The sequence below is a fragment of the Cucurbita moschata genome, unplaced genomic scaffold (genome assembly GCF_002738365.1).
Source record: "Cucurbita moschata cultivar Rifu unplaced genomic scaffold, Cmos_1.0 Cmo_Scf00022, whole genome shotgun sequence".
In the NCBI taxonomy this organism is placed as follows: Eukaryota; Viridiplantae; Streptophyta; class Magnoliopsida; order Cucurbitales; family Cucurbitaceae; genus Cucurbita; species Cucurbita moschata.
In genome coordinates, this window is record NW_019268538.1 from 1,254,595 (window position 1) to 1,268,434 (window position 13,840).

General features: G+C 36.2%; 3 protein-coding genes and 1 long non-coding RNA gene across 13 annotated transcripts in view; 2 read left to right on the top strand and 2 right to left on the bottom strand.

Moving 5' to 3' along the window:
* Positions 1-3,515, bottom strand: part of LOC111459388 (uncharacterized membrane protein YjcL-like) — a 6,849-nt gene extending 3,334 nt beyond the window's left edge. For all 5 annotated transcript variants that reach the window (XR_002713292.1, XR_002713291.1, XR_002713290.1 and 2 more), the window contains exons 1-4: positions 3,114-3,515; positions 1,823-2,049; positions 1,145-1,255; positions 162-317 (exon numbers count right to left, since the gene is read on the bottom strand). Coding sequence is in view for 1 of the 5 variants with exons in the window: in XM_023102269.1 (XP_022958037.1) it covers positions 162-317; positions 1,145-1,255; positions 1,823-2,049; positions 3,114-3,430 (811 nt within the window). In the remaining 4 variants the exon portion in view is untranslated. The remainder of the gene's footprint in view (positions 1-161; positions 318-1,144; positions 1,256-1,822; positions 2,050-3,113) is intronic.
* Positions 1-6,802, top strand: part of LOC111459398 — a 17,650-nt gene extending 10,848 nt beyond the window's left edge. The window contains exon 3 of the long non-coding RNA XR_002713295.1: positions 5,944-6,802. This is a non-coding gene — a long non-coding RNA (uncharacterized LOC111459398). The remainder of the gene's footprint in view (positions 1-5,943) is intronic.
* LOC111459395 (probable RNA-binding protein 18) lies at positions 3,954-8,919 on the bottom strand. 5 transcript variants are annotated; one of them, XM_023102275.1, is made up of 6 exons: positions 8,762-8,919; positions 7,724-7,798; positions 5,634-5,723; positions 5,023-5,096; positions 4,804-4,930; positions 3,954-4,728 (listed from the first exon to the last, which is right to left on the bottom strand). In XM_023102275.1, the coding sequence occupies exons 2-6, from the start codon at positions 7,730-7,732 to the stop codon at positions 4,426-4,428; spliced, it is 603 nt and encodes a 200-aa protein (XP_022958043.1). In that variant the 5' UTR covers positions 7,733-7,798; positions 8,762-8,919; the 3' UTR covers positions 3,954-4,425. The 5 variants fall into 5 exon arrangements, with proteins under 5 accessions (XP_022958043.1, XP_022958045.1, XP_022958048.1 ...); XM_023102277.1 differs by having other exon boundaries at positions 8,561-8,919; XM_023102280.1 differs by lacking the exon at positions 8,762-8,919 and adding an exon at positions 8,565-8,588.
* A 289-nt stretch (positions 8,920-9,208) lies between these two features.
* LOC111459691 (putative septum site-determining protein minD homolog, chloroplastic) lies at positions 9,209-13,014 on the top strand. 2 transcript variants are annotated; one of them, XM_023102707.1, is made up of 2 exons: positions 9,209-11,672; positions 12,457-13,014. In XM_023102707.1, the coding sequence occupies exon 1, from the start codon at positions 9,258-9,260 to the stop codon at positions 10,233-10,235; it is 978 nt and encodes a 325-aa protein (XP_022958475.1). In that variant the 5' UTR covers positions 9,209-9,257; the 3' UTR covers positions 10,236-11,672; positions 12,457-13,014. The 2 variants fall into 2 exon arrangements, 1 of the variants encoding a protein (XP_022958475.1); XR_002713330.1 differs by having other exon boundaries at positions 11,662-11,672; positions 11,787-13,014.
* Positions 13,015-13,840: the final 826 nt, after the last annotated feature.

The window sequence follows — 13,840 nt, forward strand, 5'->3', positions numbered from 1 at the left end:
AAAAAAAAAAAAAAAAAAAAAGCACACTAAAAGAGTCCAAACTCAATAACAAAAAGGGACTCCAGCCCAAAACCGAGCTTTCACCAATTCTTATGCTAGACCCAAATGCATATTTTCTGAAAATTATTAGCATGATACTAAAGCTAGAATGAACCATGTACCGTTGGTTGATGTTGGGGGTTCAGGAGGTGTTCTAGAAGCCAATGCAAAGAGGGCAACAAAATATAAAGCACTGATGACATTGTCAGCAGCCACTCCTGCCGCTAAAACTGATGGAGAAACACCAAGAGCCTCTGAAATTGCAACATAATTAACAGCTACATAGATCAACCAGGAAGAAAGGTCAAAGAAGAAAAAAAGAGTAGAGACACATTATCAGAAATATCAAATAGAGAAAAATGGATGCTGAATGAGTAGGATGTATATGTTTCATAGTTCCAGAAGACAGAGATATGGATGACCAGTAAAATTCAGCCTCTACAAGCGACACAAGAGGACTCTCTAATGATAACATGGTAAGAAAAATTATTTCTATAGCCGCAAATTCTGTTTACTGGATACATATTCGTAGGGTGATGAACGTTAATGAATCAACAATGTGCTCCATAGACAATCATGGCTGTGCCATATCAATATTTAATAGACTCGTTTCTTTGACATCCTTAAAGTACTTTATAGTGTATTCCAACATAGAATATCCCAACAGTAATCTAGGTGGATAGCTATATTTTATTCAAATTAATTTCCAGAAGGCTACAGGAGCAATTTTAATTTTATCAAGTATCAAGAGTTTGAATTTCACTTCGATTAGATATTTTCTAGTTTCAATAAGGCTCTAAAACCCCTTGCTTCCCATGTCCAAAAACACTAGGAAAAATAAAACTGTCCAACTGGGAAAGAAATAGCAATATGGTAGTGGTCCCCAAACGTCTCTGTATCAATATAAAGGGCGAGAGGTTGGATTTACAACAATAATCTCTGCCACTAATGGTGCTGCTTGGCCACATGATGCTGACAGGTTTGATATCATTCAATGAAAAGAAGCTGTCCTAAGATAATTTCATCTAATCTCGTTTCGGTCATAAATGCCTCACTTGAGACATAAATACAGTAATAACAGGGTTTAAACTTTCTGACAACTTACATCCACCAATATAACTACCCATGAGAGCAGAAGCTATTTTCCAGTTATCAGGACCCAGTGATCTCATAGGCACCATGAGAAATGCTACCACAGTTCCAATAATAGTCGCAACTGCCATCCACAGAAAATAAAGTAGTTAAAAACAAACTCGCAATTTTAATACAATGTAGCAAATTTATTCTGAACTTTCAATTCTGAAAATCAGGCTGTCAAACAATTAATTGTAACGGACCTATTAATTTATGTTCGTTTCCTTCAGCTTTAGATCATGAATGAAATATCTGACCCTAAACTTCAATTTTTCAAAAATTGCTTTTTATTACTACATTCCATTTGGCTTTTAAAAAAATTTCGATTTCAAGCTTCTCGGTTTGTAAGAAAAATGATCATTCAAAGTTGCCATGGACTTTGAAATATAAAAGGAAACATTAATAATAATAACAAAACAAAAAAGAGCAAGATTGACCATTAAAAAGAATTATTCATTATTCAGCTTAATCAGCAAGAAGTTAGCATTAGATTACAGCGGGTGAAATAGTTAAGAAACAGTAGATTCACGACTAATTTAGAAACATGAACCTCTAAATCATTAATGCTTCAAAATTCAAACCAATTCTCAAGAAAATAGGTTGAATTACTAAGTCAGTGCTATCAAGAATCTGAAGAAAAATTAAATACCTGATCCGAGCATGAAGACTCCAAGTAATGTTCCAGTTGATCGGATTATATGGCGCATGTCTGCCCGAAATAGTAGCAAGGCAACAGATACTGGAAGCAGAATTTCCATGACAATTGAATAAGACACGGCTTCATAGGGGATTATGCCAAAGTTACTGGCTGCCAGGCCAACCAAAGTGCTAACCAAAGCAGCACTCACTGTTCTACCTATTGTGGTCTTCTCAGACCTTTAAACCCGAATTCACAGAGTAATCCCAGATTAGCTAACAAACAAAACCGTTAATGGGTTGTTAAACATGCAACGAGAATGTCCAATCCTAACAAACGTCCCTTTAATTTCCTTCAATGATATAGAACCAACCCAAGGGAAAGGTCGGATGCCAAATGATAAGGAAATCAGCCCAAGAGCTCTGATACCAAATGATATGGAAATCACTACAAGGGAAGTAAGATTTGGATTATATTGTTGATCGAATATCTCAAGACAAGAACTCTTGTTTGAGATTCGAATCACTCCACAAGCAAGATCGATCATGTCTATTTTGAATGATCCTTGTTGATCAAATATCTCAAGGCAAGAACACTTGTTTGAGATTCAAATCACTCCACAAGCAAGATTGATCATGTCAAGCTTGAATGATTCTACGTGCAACCTAAACTACATAGAATTGCAAAGAAACTTAACCATTGGCTAAAGAAAGCACTAATGCTCCTTTTTACTATATTTTCCAAGTCTGCTTACAAATACAACATACATAGCTTTATATAGCTTCAAAATGAAACTATTAAAGGCCTTCCAAGAGTTGTAACATTCATATTTTAGGGTCATAATTAACCATTATGTAAATGTAACCTAAGATAAAAATCTAGGTGGATAGCTTTATCTCTTGGTTCACATAGTTTCCTCTTTTCCTTTTGCCATTTCCTCTTACCATTGTGGTCATTTGAAAGATTTACTTAGAGTAAAAAGAAGCACTGTTACAAAAATCTGAAGAATCATTCGCATATTCAATTAAGCAGTATGCTTACAGCTAACATTTTGATTCAAGAATAAAACTAAACTTCTAATCCATTCATGAACAACTTCAATCTCCACTATTGAGGGCAGAACAGAAAAAGAAACAAGTCTCACTAGTGTTTTCCCTGTTATAATCCTCCCCCAAAACAAACACATTCCAACACCATAAAATACATCCCATGTGTTCTTATAATGTGGCTTTCCTTAGCAATAAATGCAAGTCACAATCGATATCCACTTTGAGCTAAACAAATAAGAATCGATAGAAAGTACCAGATCCCCAATCCGCCAATAGCAAACAAGGCAGTCCATGTGCCCCAATAATCATCCGGCGCAATAATTGAATGCCTCAGCTGTGACCTAACCTTCACATACCGAGTCGAATTCCGGTATCCCGAGGAAGACGAAAGTGAGAGGAGCTCTCTGTCGCCGCTTCCTTTCCGAAATGAGGAATTCGATACTGAAGCGGCAGCGGCAGCTGAGGGAGGGCCACGGAGGAGAGGGAGAGGCGAACGGTGGCAAAATGAAGGCAGTTGTAGCAATGGAAAATGAGGCGCGAACATGGCTGGGTTCTTCATCATGGACGCCATTAATGATGAAGTGATAACTGATAAGATAAATTTCTCAGTTCCTTTTTTTTTTTTTTCCTTGAGAATAAGGAAGACGCGAAGCCGCATACAAATTCCGAAGTGAGCTGTTTTTATGTATTTTTGTGAGAATCATATTTGAAAAAAATAAAAAAAAAATCATATTTTTTAAAAAAATATATATTTATTTTTTAAAACGTAAAACATCTTAATAAATCCAATAATCTTTTATAAGATAAAAATATAATATAATGTTTCGATCTATTTTTTAAAAATTTAAATTTCAATATTAACCTTGAAATACATAAGTGAGTTAAAATCGAGTCTCATTTGAGGCAAGTTAATTTTTGTTTGGACATGTAAATGCTTATAGTAATACTGTATTGTGTGAAAGACTAATTTCAAGCAATTTCAGGCTTGAAAATTTATTAGACGCAAAGATAAACCAACCGAATTAGATATTCAACTTTGAGAGTACCTATAAGTGTCGATGCTATACGAAAACGAGTAATTGAAGGCTTGAAAATAAATTTCAACCAATGTAATCCATTAGGCTTTTAGATCACAATATCTGGAACGCATCATTAGTTCATTTCCATTGGTGTAGATACACAATCTACCTATTCCTACTAACCATGAAATATAAATTCGAAATACTTACACAATTTTTCTCTCAGAGATCCAACAGCGTAATGACGACAATAGACAATATTGTGGCGATCTACTCCAATAATTTCTCGTATTTCCCCCAGCTCAGTTGTTCCCCACCCCTTGTTGTATCATGAAAGGAAAATAATGCAGAAGAAAAGAGAGACGCATATCCAGAATAATATCATCAGGCCATAAAGCTATGTGTTGTATGTTGGCATCATAGTAAAGCTTGGCACTACGTATCAGATTTGCCTAACAGAGGTTTAGTTAACAGAAGAGATTTCGGTGAATACAAACTACCAATCTCACAGTTTTCTTCAGCATCGGGATGTGGATGTTTTGAGCGATTACTTATCAATATTATTTCTGCAACTCACCTGACCTTGCTTCTGTTTTTTCACACCAGACCTCTCCCCCTCTCCTCCTTCCAAAGCTCTCAATTTGTTCTTTATGGCAGCAATCTTATCACTGCGACTCATATGTCCGTAGTTGCTGCCACTCGGTCTTGATTTGCTCGTCTCGCCTGCTGCTCTTGAAGTATTATTATTATTTGTTGTGTTAATCACGAGCTTCTCACTCGCGAGGCGCACGACCAATGGACGACTGCAAGCTAATTTTCCATGCATACTCTCTTTAGCCAGTTTAGCTTCCTGCATACTCACTTTACAAGCAAAAATAAGGAATTGCTTGACAAGGGCTTTGAAGTAGTAAACCAAGCAATTTACCTCCTTGGAGCTGTATTCAATGAATGCGAATCCGCGTGGCTCTCCACGCTTCGGACCACGTGTGTGCCACAAGAAATCCTCAGATATTATCTTCCCAAAAGGAGAGAACATTTTAATGAGAGCCGCTCTGAAACATGTTGATACAGACTTAAATACAGAAGAGCGAAACTGGAAGACAAATAAATACATTGCAGCTGCTGGGAAACTAATGTTCCTTACTCTGTAATTCTGAGGTCAAGATTACCAATATAAAGTTTGCTTTCACACTTCTCATCAACAAAACCACTTGAATCCTGCGGAAGTCATTCCATAAATAAATAAATAAATAGTGTATATTAATACTGAAATAGTCCAAGCCCACTGCTAGCAAATATTGTCTTCTTTGGGTTTTTCCTATCGGGCTTCCCCTCAAGGTTTTTAAAACGTGTTTGCTAAGGAGAGGTTTCCACACCCTTATAAAGAATGCTTCGTTCTCCTCCCCAATCGATGTGATATTAAAGCCAGACACCGGGCGATGTACCACAACAAAAAAATATACTCGAGAAATCTAGCTAGAAAATATCTGCAAGCGGTGAGCTTGGTCTGTTACAAATACAGCTAAAAAGTAAACAAGTTTACAGAACCAAAAAAGTCGTCAATGTTATAAATATATAGGCTTTTCATAAAAAATATACTCAGAAATCCGGAACCTGTGTTGACACAGTAAATTGAACTTATATTTTAACCATATATATAGTATTAACAGAGAATTCACAAGTGGAAACAAAAAACAACTAGGCTAAGCACCATACGGTTCACGTATAACTGAAAGGTATTATCCAATATATTACCACAATGTCTATGGCTGTAGTATAGAATAATGCAAGTGCGTTAGGTTGGATGCCGATGTGGCAGACTACAAGACTTAGTGGACAAAGAATCTAAAAATAAGAAAGCAGAATCAAATACCAACAGAAGACTATTATTCTCAGGAAGGTTTCAGCAAAAAGCTTCAAAACAGTGATAAGTTTGACTTCACCAGCATTCTCCACCTGAGATGTTTTTTTCTCCTTTTTCTCTTCTTGTATTATTATTACTATTATTATTTCATTTTATTATTTATTGTGGTAGGGGTGGCTCTAGGAGCGTACAAGAAGGCAGGCCAATTAGTGTTTATAAAGGAGGGAATTTACAAAATGTTTTGGGCAAGAACTCCCAAAAGAAGCAACAAAAGTAGCATTCTCCCAAGTATTTGTAAGTTCCTCACATTCGAAATGTTCTCTAATTTCATTCTACTCAGCCTCTCATCAAAGCCCAGAATGAAATTTGTCTTCAAAGCTATCGGAAATATGGTCCAGTCAAACTATTGGATACAGTTGGCCAACCTGACTCAGATCCTCTTCTTGTTTCCCTCTTGGCTTCCCAGTAAGGATGATAAAGAAGTCTGTATGATGAAGATACCCTCTCTAATCCCCATTTTCCATTTGAAATAAAGATTTGTCTTCTCATTTGGCATCTAGTAATAACCTATGGGAGTGTGCATGCTTAGTAATAATCTATGTGAGCACCAATTTGAACTTTTTAGCCAAATAAGGTCTAGTGTCCTTGATCTCTACAACAATGCTCTTTTCGGAATGAAGCAGGTATACATTTCATTAATGCTAACATAAGCAATTTTAGACGAGAGAAAAATGTTGGAACGAAGTCACAAAATTGTTTTTGATGATATTCCTTGTTCCAAGACATCAGAATCGAAGTGACACCAGTGCCCAGGACTTTGCCACTCCAGGAGAAACTACTCCAAAATCTCTTCCTCCATGAAGTTTTGCACAAGTCTGGTACTTTCTAAATGAGATGGAATTCCAATTGTAGCACTCAAGTAGTAATCTTTCCCCACTGTCAAATTGTTGAAAAGGGATAAAAAAAATTCAAGATCTATCCTCCCATCCAAGATTTTCATCTCCCTACCTGACCCATTTTTGTTTGCATCTATATCTCCAAAAACATTCCTCCTTGCTGTCAGACCAAGAAGACTGTTTTTCAGTTGAATCTTTCGTTATTGTTTTCCTCGTCCAATCTGCCACTTACCAGTAGAACTTCAGGAGCACTAGTTTTTCTTTTAGCTCTTTCATCTGTTCCAACATTTCTCCTTGAGGGCTTTCAACTGTAGCATGCATATGCAACTGGCCAGCCATTGAACACCAAGATTTCCCCCCGATCTTCAGTAGGTGGAAAGGTTGTTTAAGGATAATAATAAATGAGGGCTCGGAAAGAAGGGTGGTTCAAACTACATAAATTTTAAACGAAAAGAAGGTGCAGGGCCCCAATTTTAACTCTTGAGTTGCTGATAAATGAGAAGGTGATCTGAATTTACCCCTTCATTCACGAACCAGATATACATTTTCCACCGTACTTTTCAGGATAACTTATCTTGCTCCTGAATAAATATTTTTACCCTCCATTCAAGTGGCTATCCCCACCAAAAATACCGGCCACTAAATTAGAGAATGTGGAAAGGAACTTGTGTAGGTATAGTCAATCGCATGATCTCAAACAAAAAAACTTGGTCCTTTTTTTTTTCTGAAAAATAACTTGGTTATTAATAATGTGCAACTTTACAATCAACAAATCAGGCACAGATTCAAGGTTAATTATAATTTAGAATAGAACCATCCAAATTAATTCCAGGGTGGATACTGTGGACTTAAGACTCTATCTCCATAAAAATTAACCTGCTAGTAGGAAACACCAGAAGATGATAACATTTGACAAGCATCAAACATTATTCAGCTATGACCGATGCCATAAATTGGGGATTCAAAACACGCACACAAAAAAAAAGAAAAAAAAAGCCTATAAGATATGATATTTAGACTCAAATACTAACAGAATAAATGGTCAAAAGGAAGTGAATGAATAAAAAATAGGATCATGAATATACCATTACCATAAGTGAGCCAATCAGCAAGTTCAGTTCCACAAAAGTATAGGGATTTTTCTGGACTTCACAGCATATCTGCATGAATTTATATATGATAAAATAACAACTTCAACAATATTTCTTATTAAGAGACATCCAAATTGATATAAAAATAATTGTTATGTACAAAGTTCTTTAATACAAGATAGAAACATATCACCAACAGGCTAACTATTCTTAGTAAGGTCAAAACCCCTAGACTCCCCCTCAAATTCAACCTACTTTCCAGCGTATACATTCTTGCCCAACAATATACAGAGCTATAAAATATATAAAAATCCATAAAAGTGAACATATTCGTTCAATATGTATTGGTATTAAAATGGTTGCAATTCTTCTCTTCACCTCTGCCCATGCCAAGGAAGATTCTAGAGATGAACAGCTGAACTTCTCTGATAAAAAGATATATATGAAATACCAACTTTGAATGGTACAATGATCGATTAACTTGAAGTTCTTTATAATAATTATAAGAAATGAGATTACAAAATGCCATAGTTTTTGGATATAGGAGCTCCGGTGGGTTGAATGGTGATATAATCCCATAGAATTTCCCCCTTACCCCTTTCTTCTCTATCCCATCCCCGATATGTCATATATGTAACTCATTCCAGAAGTTAAAGCAGATTTAAGGTTTATTGGGAACAACTCAGACCATAAATCCATAGCAGGAGACTCCAATAGAACACTTATCACAAAACATCCGTAATTCTACCAAATCAAAGCAAATACTAAACTACGAATAAACGAAAACCGCATCAATTTCAAGAACTGCATGATAACCAAAACGAGCTTAACTTTCAACGCAGCAATTCGAGATCAAAACGTATTCCTCACACGAAAAAAAAAAAAAAAATCGATATCTCGACTATAAAGCAATAAGCAACAATGGGTCGATTCCCGCGCAATCACTGCAAACCCTAGAGGTTGGAGATCGCAGAAAGAGGAAAAATGGAATATGCCGTGACGGCAGTGCACGGTGAAGAAGGAAATACTTACAGATCAAAGCTTAGAACGCAAGCGGAATTGGGAAGTTCGATCGTTGCTTTTAGGCTGTGTGAGGGTTGCCCAGTTCAGTAACGACACTCGGAGACCGTCGTCTCGTCCGACAGAACGATATTGGAATTTGGACCTTCTAAATTTTATTTCGTGCCAACGACATGTCGAACGTAATTATAAATTAAAATGCCAATTTTATTATAAGCCTTGTTTCATTTTTTTAATAATAATTTCTTTTAATTTCACTTTAAACTTTGCTTTGAATTCAATTTCAATCTCAATTTTAATCTAAATTTTATATTTAATATTTTATATTTTAAAAAGTTAAAATTTTGTACATTCCAAATAATATTTATATAATAATTAAATTTTAAAATAAACAGAGAAAAAAAGAAAAGAAAAAAAAAAACGTATAATAATTAATTTATTTATTCTCATTTTTGGTTTGCCCTAATTCTTACACTGCGTCTTCTTCATCTCTCTCTGTTTGAGGGCAATGCCAATCCTTCAACTCCTCCCCAACCCATTCTTCTTCAACTCTTTCCATTCCAAATCCCTAACTTCCTCGATCCCCAACCATAAGCCCTTCTCCAAATCGTACTCTTCCACCGCTGTCAAATGCGTCCTTCAATGGAATCGGAAGCCCGAGCTCGCCGGTGACACTCCCCGCGTCGTCGTCGTCACCTCCGGCAAAGGTGGAGTCGGAAAAACCACCACCACTACCAATGTCGGTATTTCCTTAGCCCGCCTTGGGTTCTCTGTTGTGGCTATTGATGCGGACGTTGGCCTCCGGAATCTCGACCTTCTTTTAGGCCTTGAGAATCGTGTAAATTACACGGTTGTTGAGGTTCTTAATGGGGATTGCCGGTTGGACCAGGCTCTGGTGAGGGATAAACGATGGTCGAACTTTGAATTGCTTTGTATTTCTAAGCCCAGGTCGAAGTTGCCGATGGGTATTGGTGGGAAAGCCTTGGTTTGGCTTGTGGATGCGCTGAAAGCTAGGGAGGAAGGTTGTCCCGATTTCATTCTTATCGATTGTCCGGCTGGAATTGACGCTGGATTCATTACCGCCATTACGCCAGCCAATGAGGCGATTCTTGTAACGACGCCAGATATCACCAGCTTGAGAGATGCAGACCGGGTGATAGGATTGCTCGAATGCGATGGAATTCGGGACATTAAGATGATGGTGAATCGGGTTCGGACGGATATGATTAAGGGGGAGGATATGATGTCTGTACTAGACGTACAAGAAATGTTGGGATTGGCTTTATTGGGTGTAATTCCCGAGGATTCAGAGGTAATTCGTAGCACAAACAGAGGGTACCCTCTGGTATTAAACAAGCCACCCACATTGGCGGGTTTGGCCTTTGAGCAGGCAGCTTGGAGGCTTGTTGAACAGGACAGCATGACGGCTGTGATGGTTGAGGAGGAGCCGAAGAAACGAGGTTTTTTCTCATTCTTTGGAGGCTAAGAGATCAAATTCTCTGCAGACGATGTGCTCTGATCTTAAGGGGCCATGTATAAATTGGAGTAGAAGGATTTGATAGTGTTAGAAGAGCACCTGCAACTGCTACTCCTTGTTCAAGAGGACATGCTACGGTGAGTAGTTCTGTATAGTTGGTGTGATTCTGATTCTCTTGATTTGATTGGTAGATATCTTTATATTAGTTCTAGACTCCTGTTTTGGCATTTGTTAGTGAGAGAAATTTCACAATTTGTTTTGAGGTTAAATAACGATAGCTTTGCTTGGTTCCTAGAGCACTTCTAATGTGATGGAATGAAATCTCACGCTTGCCTTTCTGAACAAATTTTGTGATTTGGTTTGTAGAAGCTAATGCCAACATTTTCGTTAAGGGTGTAAAGACTACTAACGTGTTTTTTTACAAAAGAAGTCATAGTAGAGATTGGTTTGAAAGCTATTATGAGTCTAGCTCAATGGTTAAGACATCCCAATTTCTTCTAAAAAGTTGTAGGTTCAAATACCCCATCTCTCATAGGTTGTAATATTCTAAAAAAAGGAGTGGAGGTTGATTTGAAAATTGTGTTGCCATAGATTTCGTTGATAAAAAGTGTTTAATGGTAAAATACTCTTGTTGATTGGTTCCAGGAGTGTTTTTTCTAGTATATTTGTAATGTTTTTTTTCCCTCAAAAAAAGTAATTAGAATGCCCTTTTGAATTGTTTACAGTGATAATGAGTAAGTGTAAAGAGGTTAGTAAAAGTGTGTATAATGAAAAATTAGTAAGTGAAAATATGTGAAGAAAGAATGAGAAAAGGTGTGTCGAGAGAGAAGTTAGCGAGAAAAAGTGTGTAGAGAGTGAAGTTAGTAAGAGAAATTATGTGTCATAAGAGATTAAGAACGAGACGTTTAAGCTGAAAGAAATGGATATAGCACCTAACAATTGCTTCCTTGGAAAGTATTTTGAGAAAGCAGTGTGTTTAACCATTTAAATTTTTTTCTTTGATTAAAAACACTCCGGAAGATACCCTAATTCCATTTAAATCGGCCCTTTGCTCTTCCAGGCACGATTAATGATTTATCTTGAATGAGCAAAAGTACTATATTCTGGTGAAGGATTTTGAAACTATCTTATTTCAAAACAAGATATAAAAGATCTCACTCACATGGACCGGATTCAAAGTCATTCCCCCTTGTTGGGGTCACAGTGGCACAGTCAGTCGTAGGAAGGTTTATGAGGATTTGGACTATATCCTTTGGAGTTGTCAACTTTCTTTTTGACTTTTGGGGTATGTTTGGTCCATAACACGGATTGTTGCCTTACAATGGGGAGGTTCTGTTTCATTCTCCTTTCAGGGATAAGGGCAGCATTCTCTGTTTTTAGTTTCATGGCATATTTAGATTGGGAGAAGCAATAGAATCTTTATGGATGGAGAGATCTTGAAATGAGGTTCGATCCTTAGCTAGGTTTATTGCTAAGCGTTTTTATTTACAGATTTTTTAAAATTATTCACTAGGCCATATTCTTTTGGATTGGAGGTTTTTTTTTTTTTTTTTTTGTTAGGTCAGCCTCAAAGGCCGCTTGGCTTCCTTTTCTGGGTTTCCATATTTTTCAGGTCTGTTTCATTTGCCTGGATGAAAATTTAGTAACTCAATGAAATGTTAGGGAAACTGTTCGAAATTGTTATTTCTATGGAAAGCAATAATGATCTCTACTCATGAATTTCATTTAAACCATTGTTTTGAATTTGTGAGGCACTTTTTGAGAAAGCAATTGTTTATGAGATCTATGGTTAGGTGTTGGTATTTATGAATGAAAAAGACTGTTTTTGTAGACACTGTTGTTTATTTTTGTAATAATTACATTGGGTTTGTATTATTTGGCTGCTAGATTGAGGTTTTCTTTAATGCTTTGAGTTTGCGGGCTAGGCTTAGGTGTTCTCTTGGCGGTTCAGTAGTTGATTGTCTGTGTCAATTCTTTAGTTAGGCTTTGAGAAGGGTATTATTAGCACTAATTCAAGTCCAAGCTTCTAACATCAACAGAAAAAGAACAAGTTTTATGCTAGAATTTGTAGTTTGTTAGATTTTTAGAGCTCAAATATTACTTGGCTGAACCTTGTTCTAATTGAGGACATTGCACATGCTTTGCTAGAATTTGAAGTGCAGATAAAGACATGAGTTATAAAATCAATATTTTCTCACGTATGTTTATATTGATTATGTTTTATTGGTAGCTTCAAAGCCGAAGCTTTTAATAGCTTGCACGGCTAGAAGCTTGTAGATACCCATTTGGCAAAACCCCGATGGCATCAAATAATGGCTATCACATTGCAAAATGGATCAACTTGTCTCCAATTCTGTCATTGTTGATGCTTGCTTTTCGTGTAGATTAAGAATTGTTCCAATTTTAGACATCATTCATGACATGGCTTGCATCACACCCCTTAACATGTTTATACTTTTCCTTTCTTGTTTGAATACATTTAAGGCGGCTTAAATTTCAAATTTAGTTTAAGATTCTTTTTATGATTTAATTCCTAAACTTTTAAAAGTTTCATTATGTCGTTGCATTCGTAATTGTGTGTTTACCAGGTCTTTGTTGTACTTATACGTTGGACTAATTCGGTAAGATAACATCTCGTCAATACATAATCTCTGTCTAATCAGGAGTCCTTGCACAGTGGTTAAACTGCTAGTTAGTATCATTCATTTTGGACCATAAAATTTAAAATTTTACATTTCATTTCAAATTGATCGTTCAAATTCCATTATTCTCACGTTTGTTGGGTGTTGCTACACAAGCTTGGATTTTGGGCAATAAATAGTGGTGTCCAAAAGTCCATTCTTGTATCTTTATGGTGAATTAGAGGATATTTAGATCTATTGACGATATCATGAAAGCCTTGGACTTTCAAGTAGTGGGGAAAATATCTGGTTATTATTAAATTTTCTGATAAATATTTAGTTTTTATTAGTTTTCTTTTGTAAGTCTTGGAAACATGAGTAGCGTTCTTTCTTACTTTTGTCTATGATTTCGTGCGAAATGGACGACGAGGTGGTTGCGGTAACCACTGTTGAGCTACTCAAACAAACCGTCCTATCTTACTACAACATAGAGACAGAAGGGAGAAGGTTGTGAAACTAGCCTAAGCGGAGAATTCCATTTCACAAGAGCGTGTTGCAAAAATCAAAGTCTCTTTACTGTATATGGAAGTTGATTCAAATAAAAAGTGATTTTCCTACCAAAAAAACATTGTCTTGGGCATGTCATTGTTCATCCTGCCTTTGCCCTTTTGTTAGCGTCTCTTCGATCAACTGTAGGTTTGGGTCTCAAAGGCCATTTTTCTAATTCACACAGTATCTTTTATCACATGAAAATTATTATTATTATTTAATTAATTTTGAGCAACTAATTTTAAGGTTTATTGAAAGTATACGAGTCACACCTGAAGATTCTAAAGTAAAAAGAACTTACTTTAGAACTAAATTAGAATAAAACTTTATAAAACTTTAAAATATAGGAATCAAATTGGACTTTAACAAACAAAAAAAAAAAAAGATTTAAAAAGTTTCTACCCATCTTGTTATGTTCTTACAAGAGAGTATGGAAGTTTTTAC

Coding starts and splice junctions, on each gene's coding strand:
- LOC111459395 (XM_023102275.1), bottom strand. Junction 5,097..5,633: donor CTACAGCCATAGACATTGTG/GTAATATATTGG, acceptor TGACTTCCGCAG/GATTCAAGTGGTTTTGTTGA. Junction 4,729..4,803: donor TTGAATACAGCTCCAAGGAG/GTAAATTGCTTG, acceptor GTGAGTATGCAG/GAAGCTAAACTGGCTAAAGA.
- LOC111459691 (XM_023102707.1), top strand. CDS start 9,258: ATGCCAATCCTTCAACTCCTCCCCAACCCATTCTTCTTCAACTCTTTC.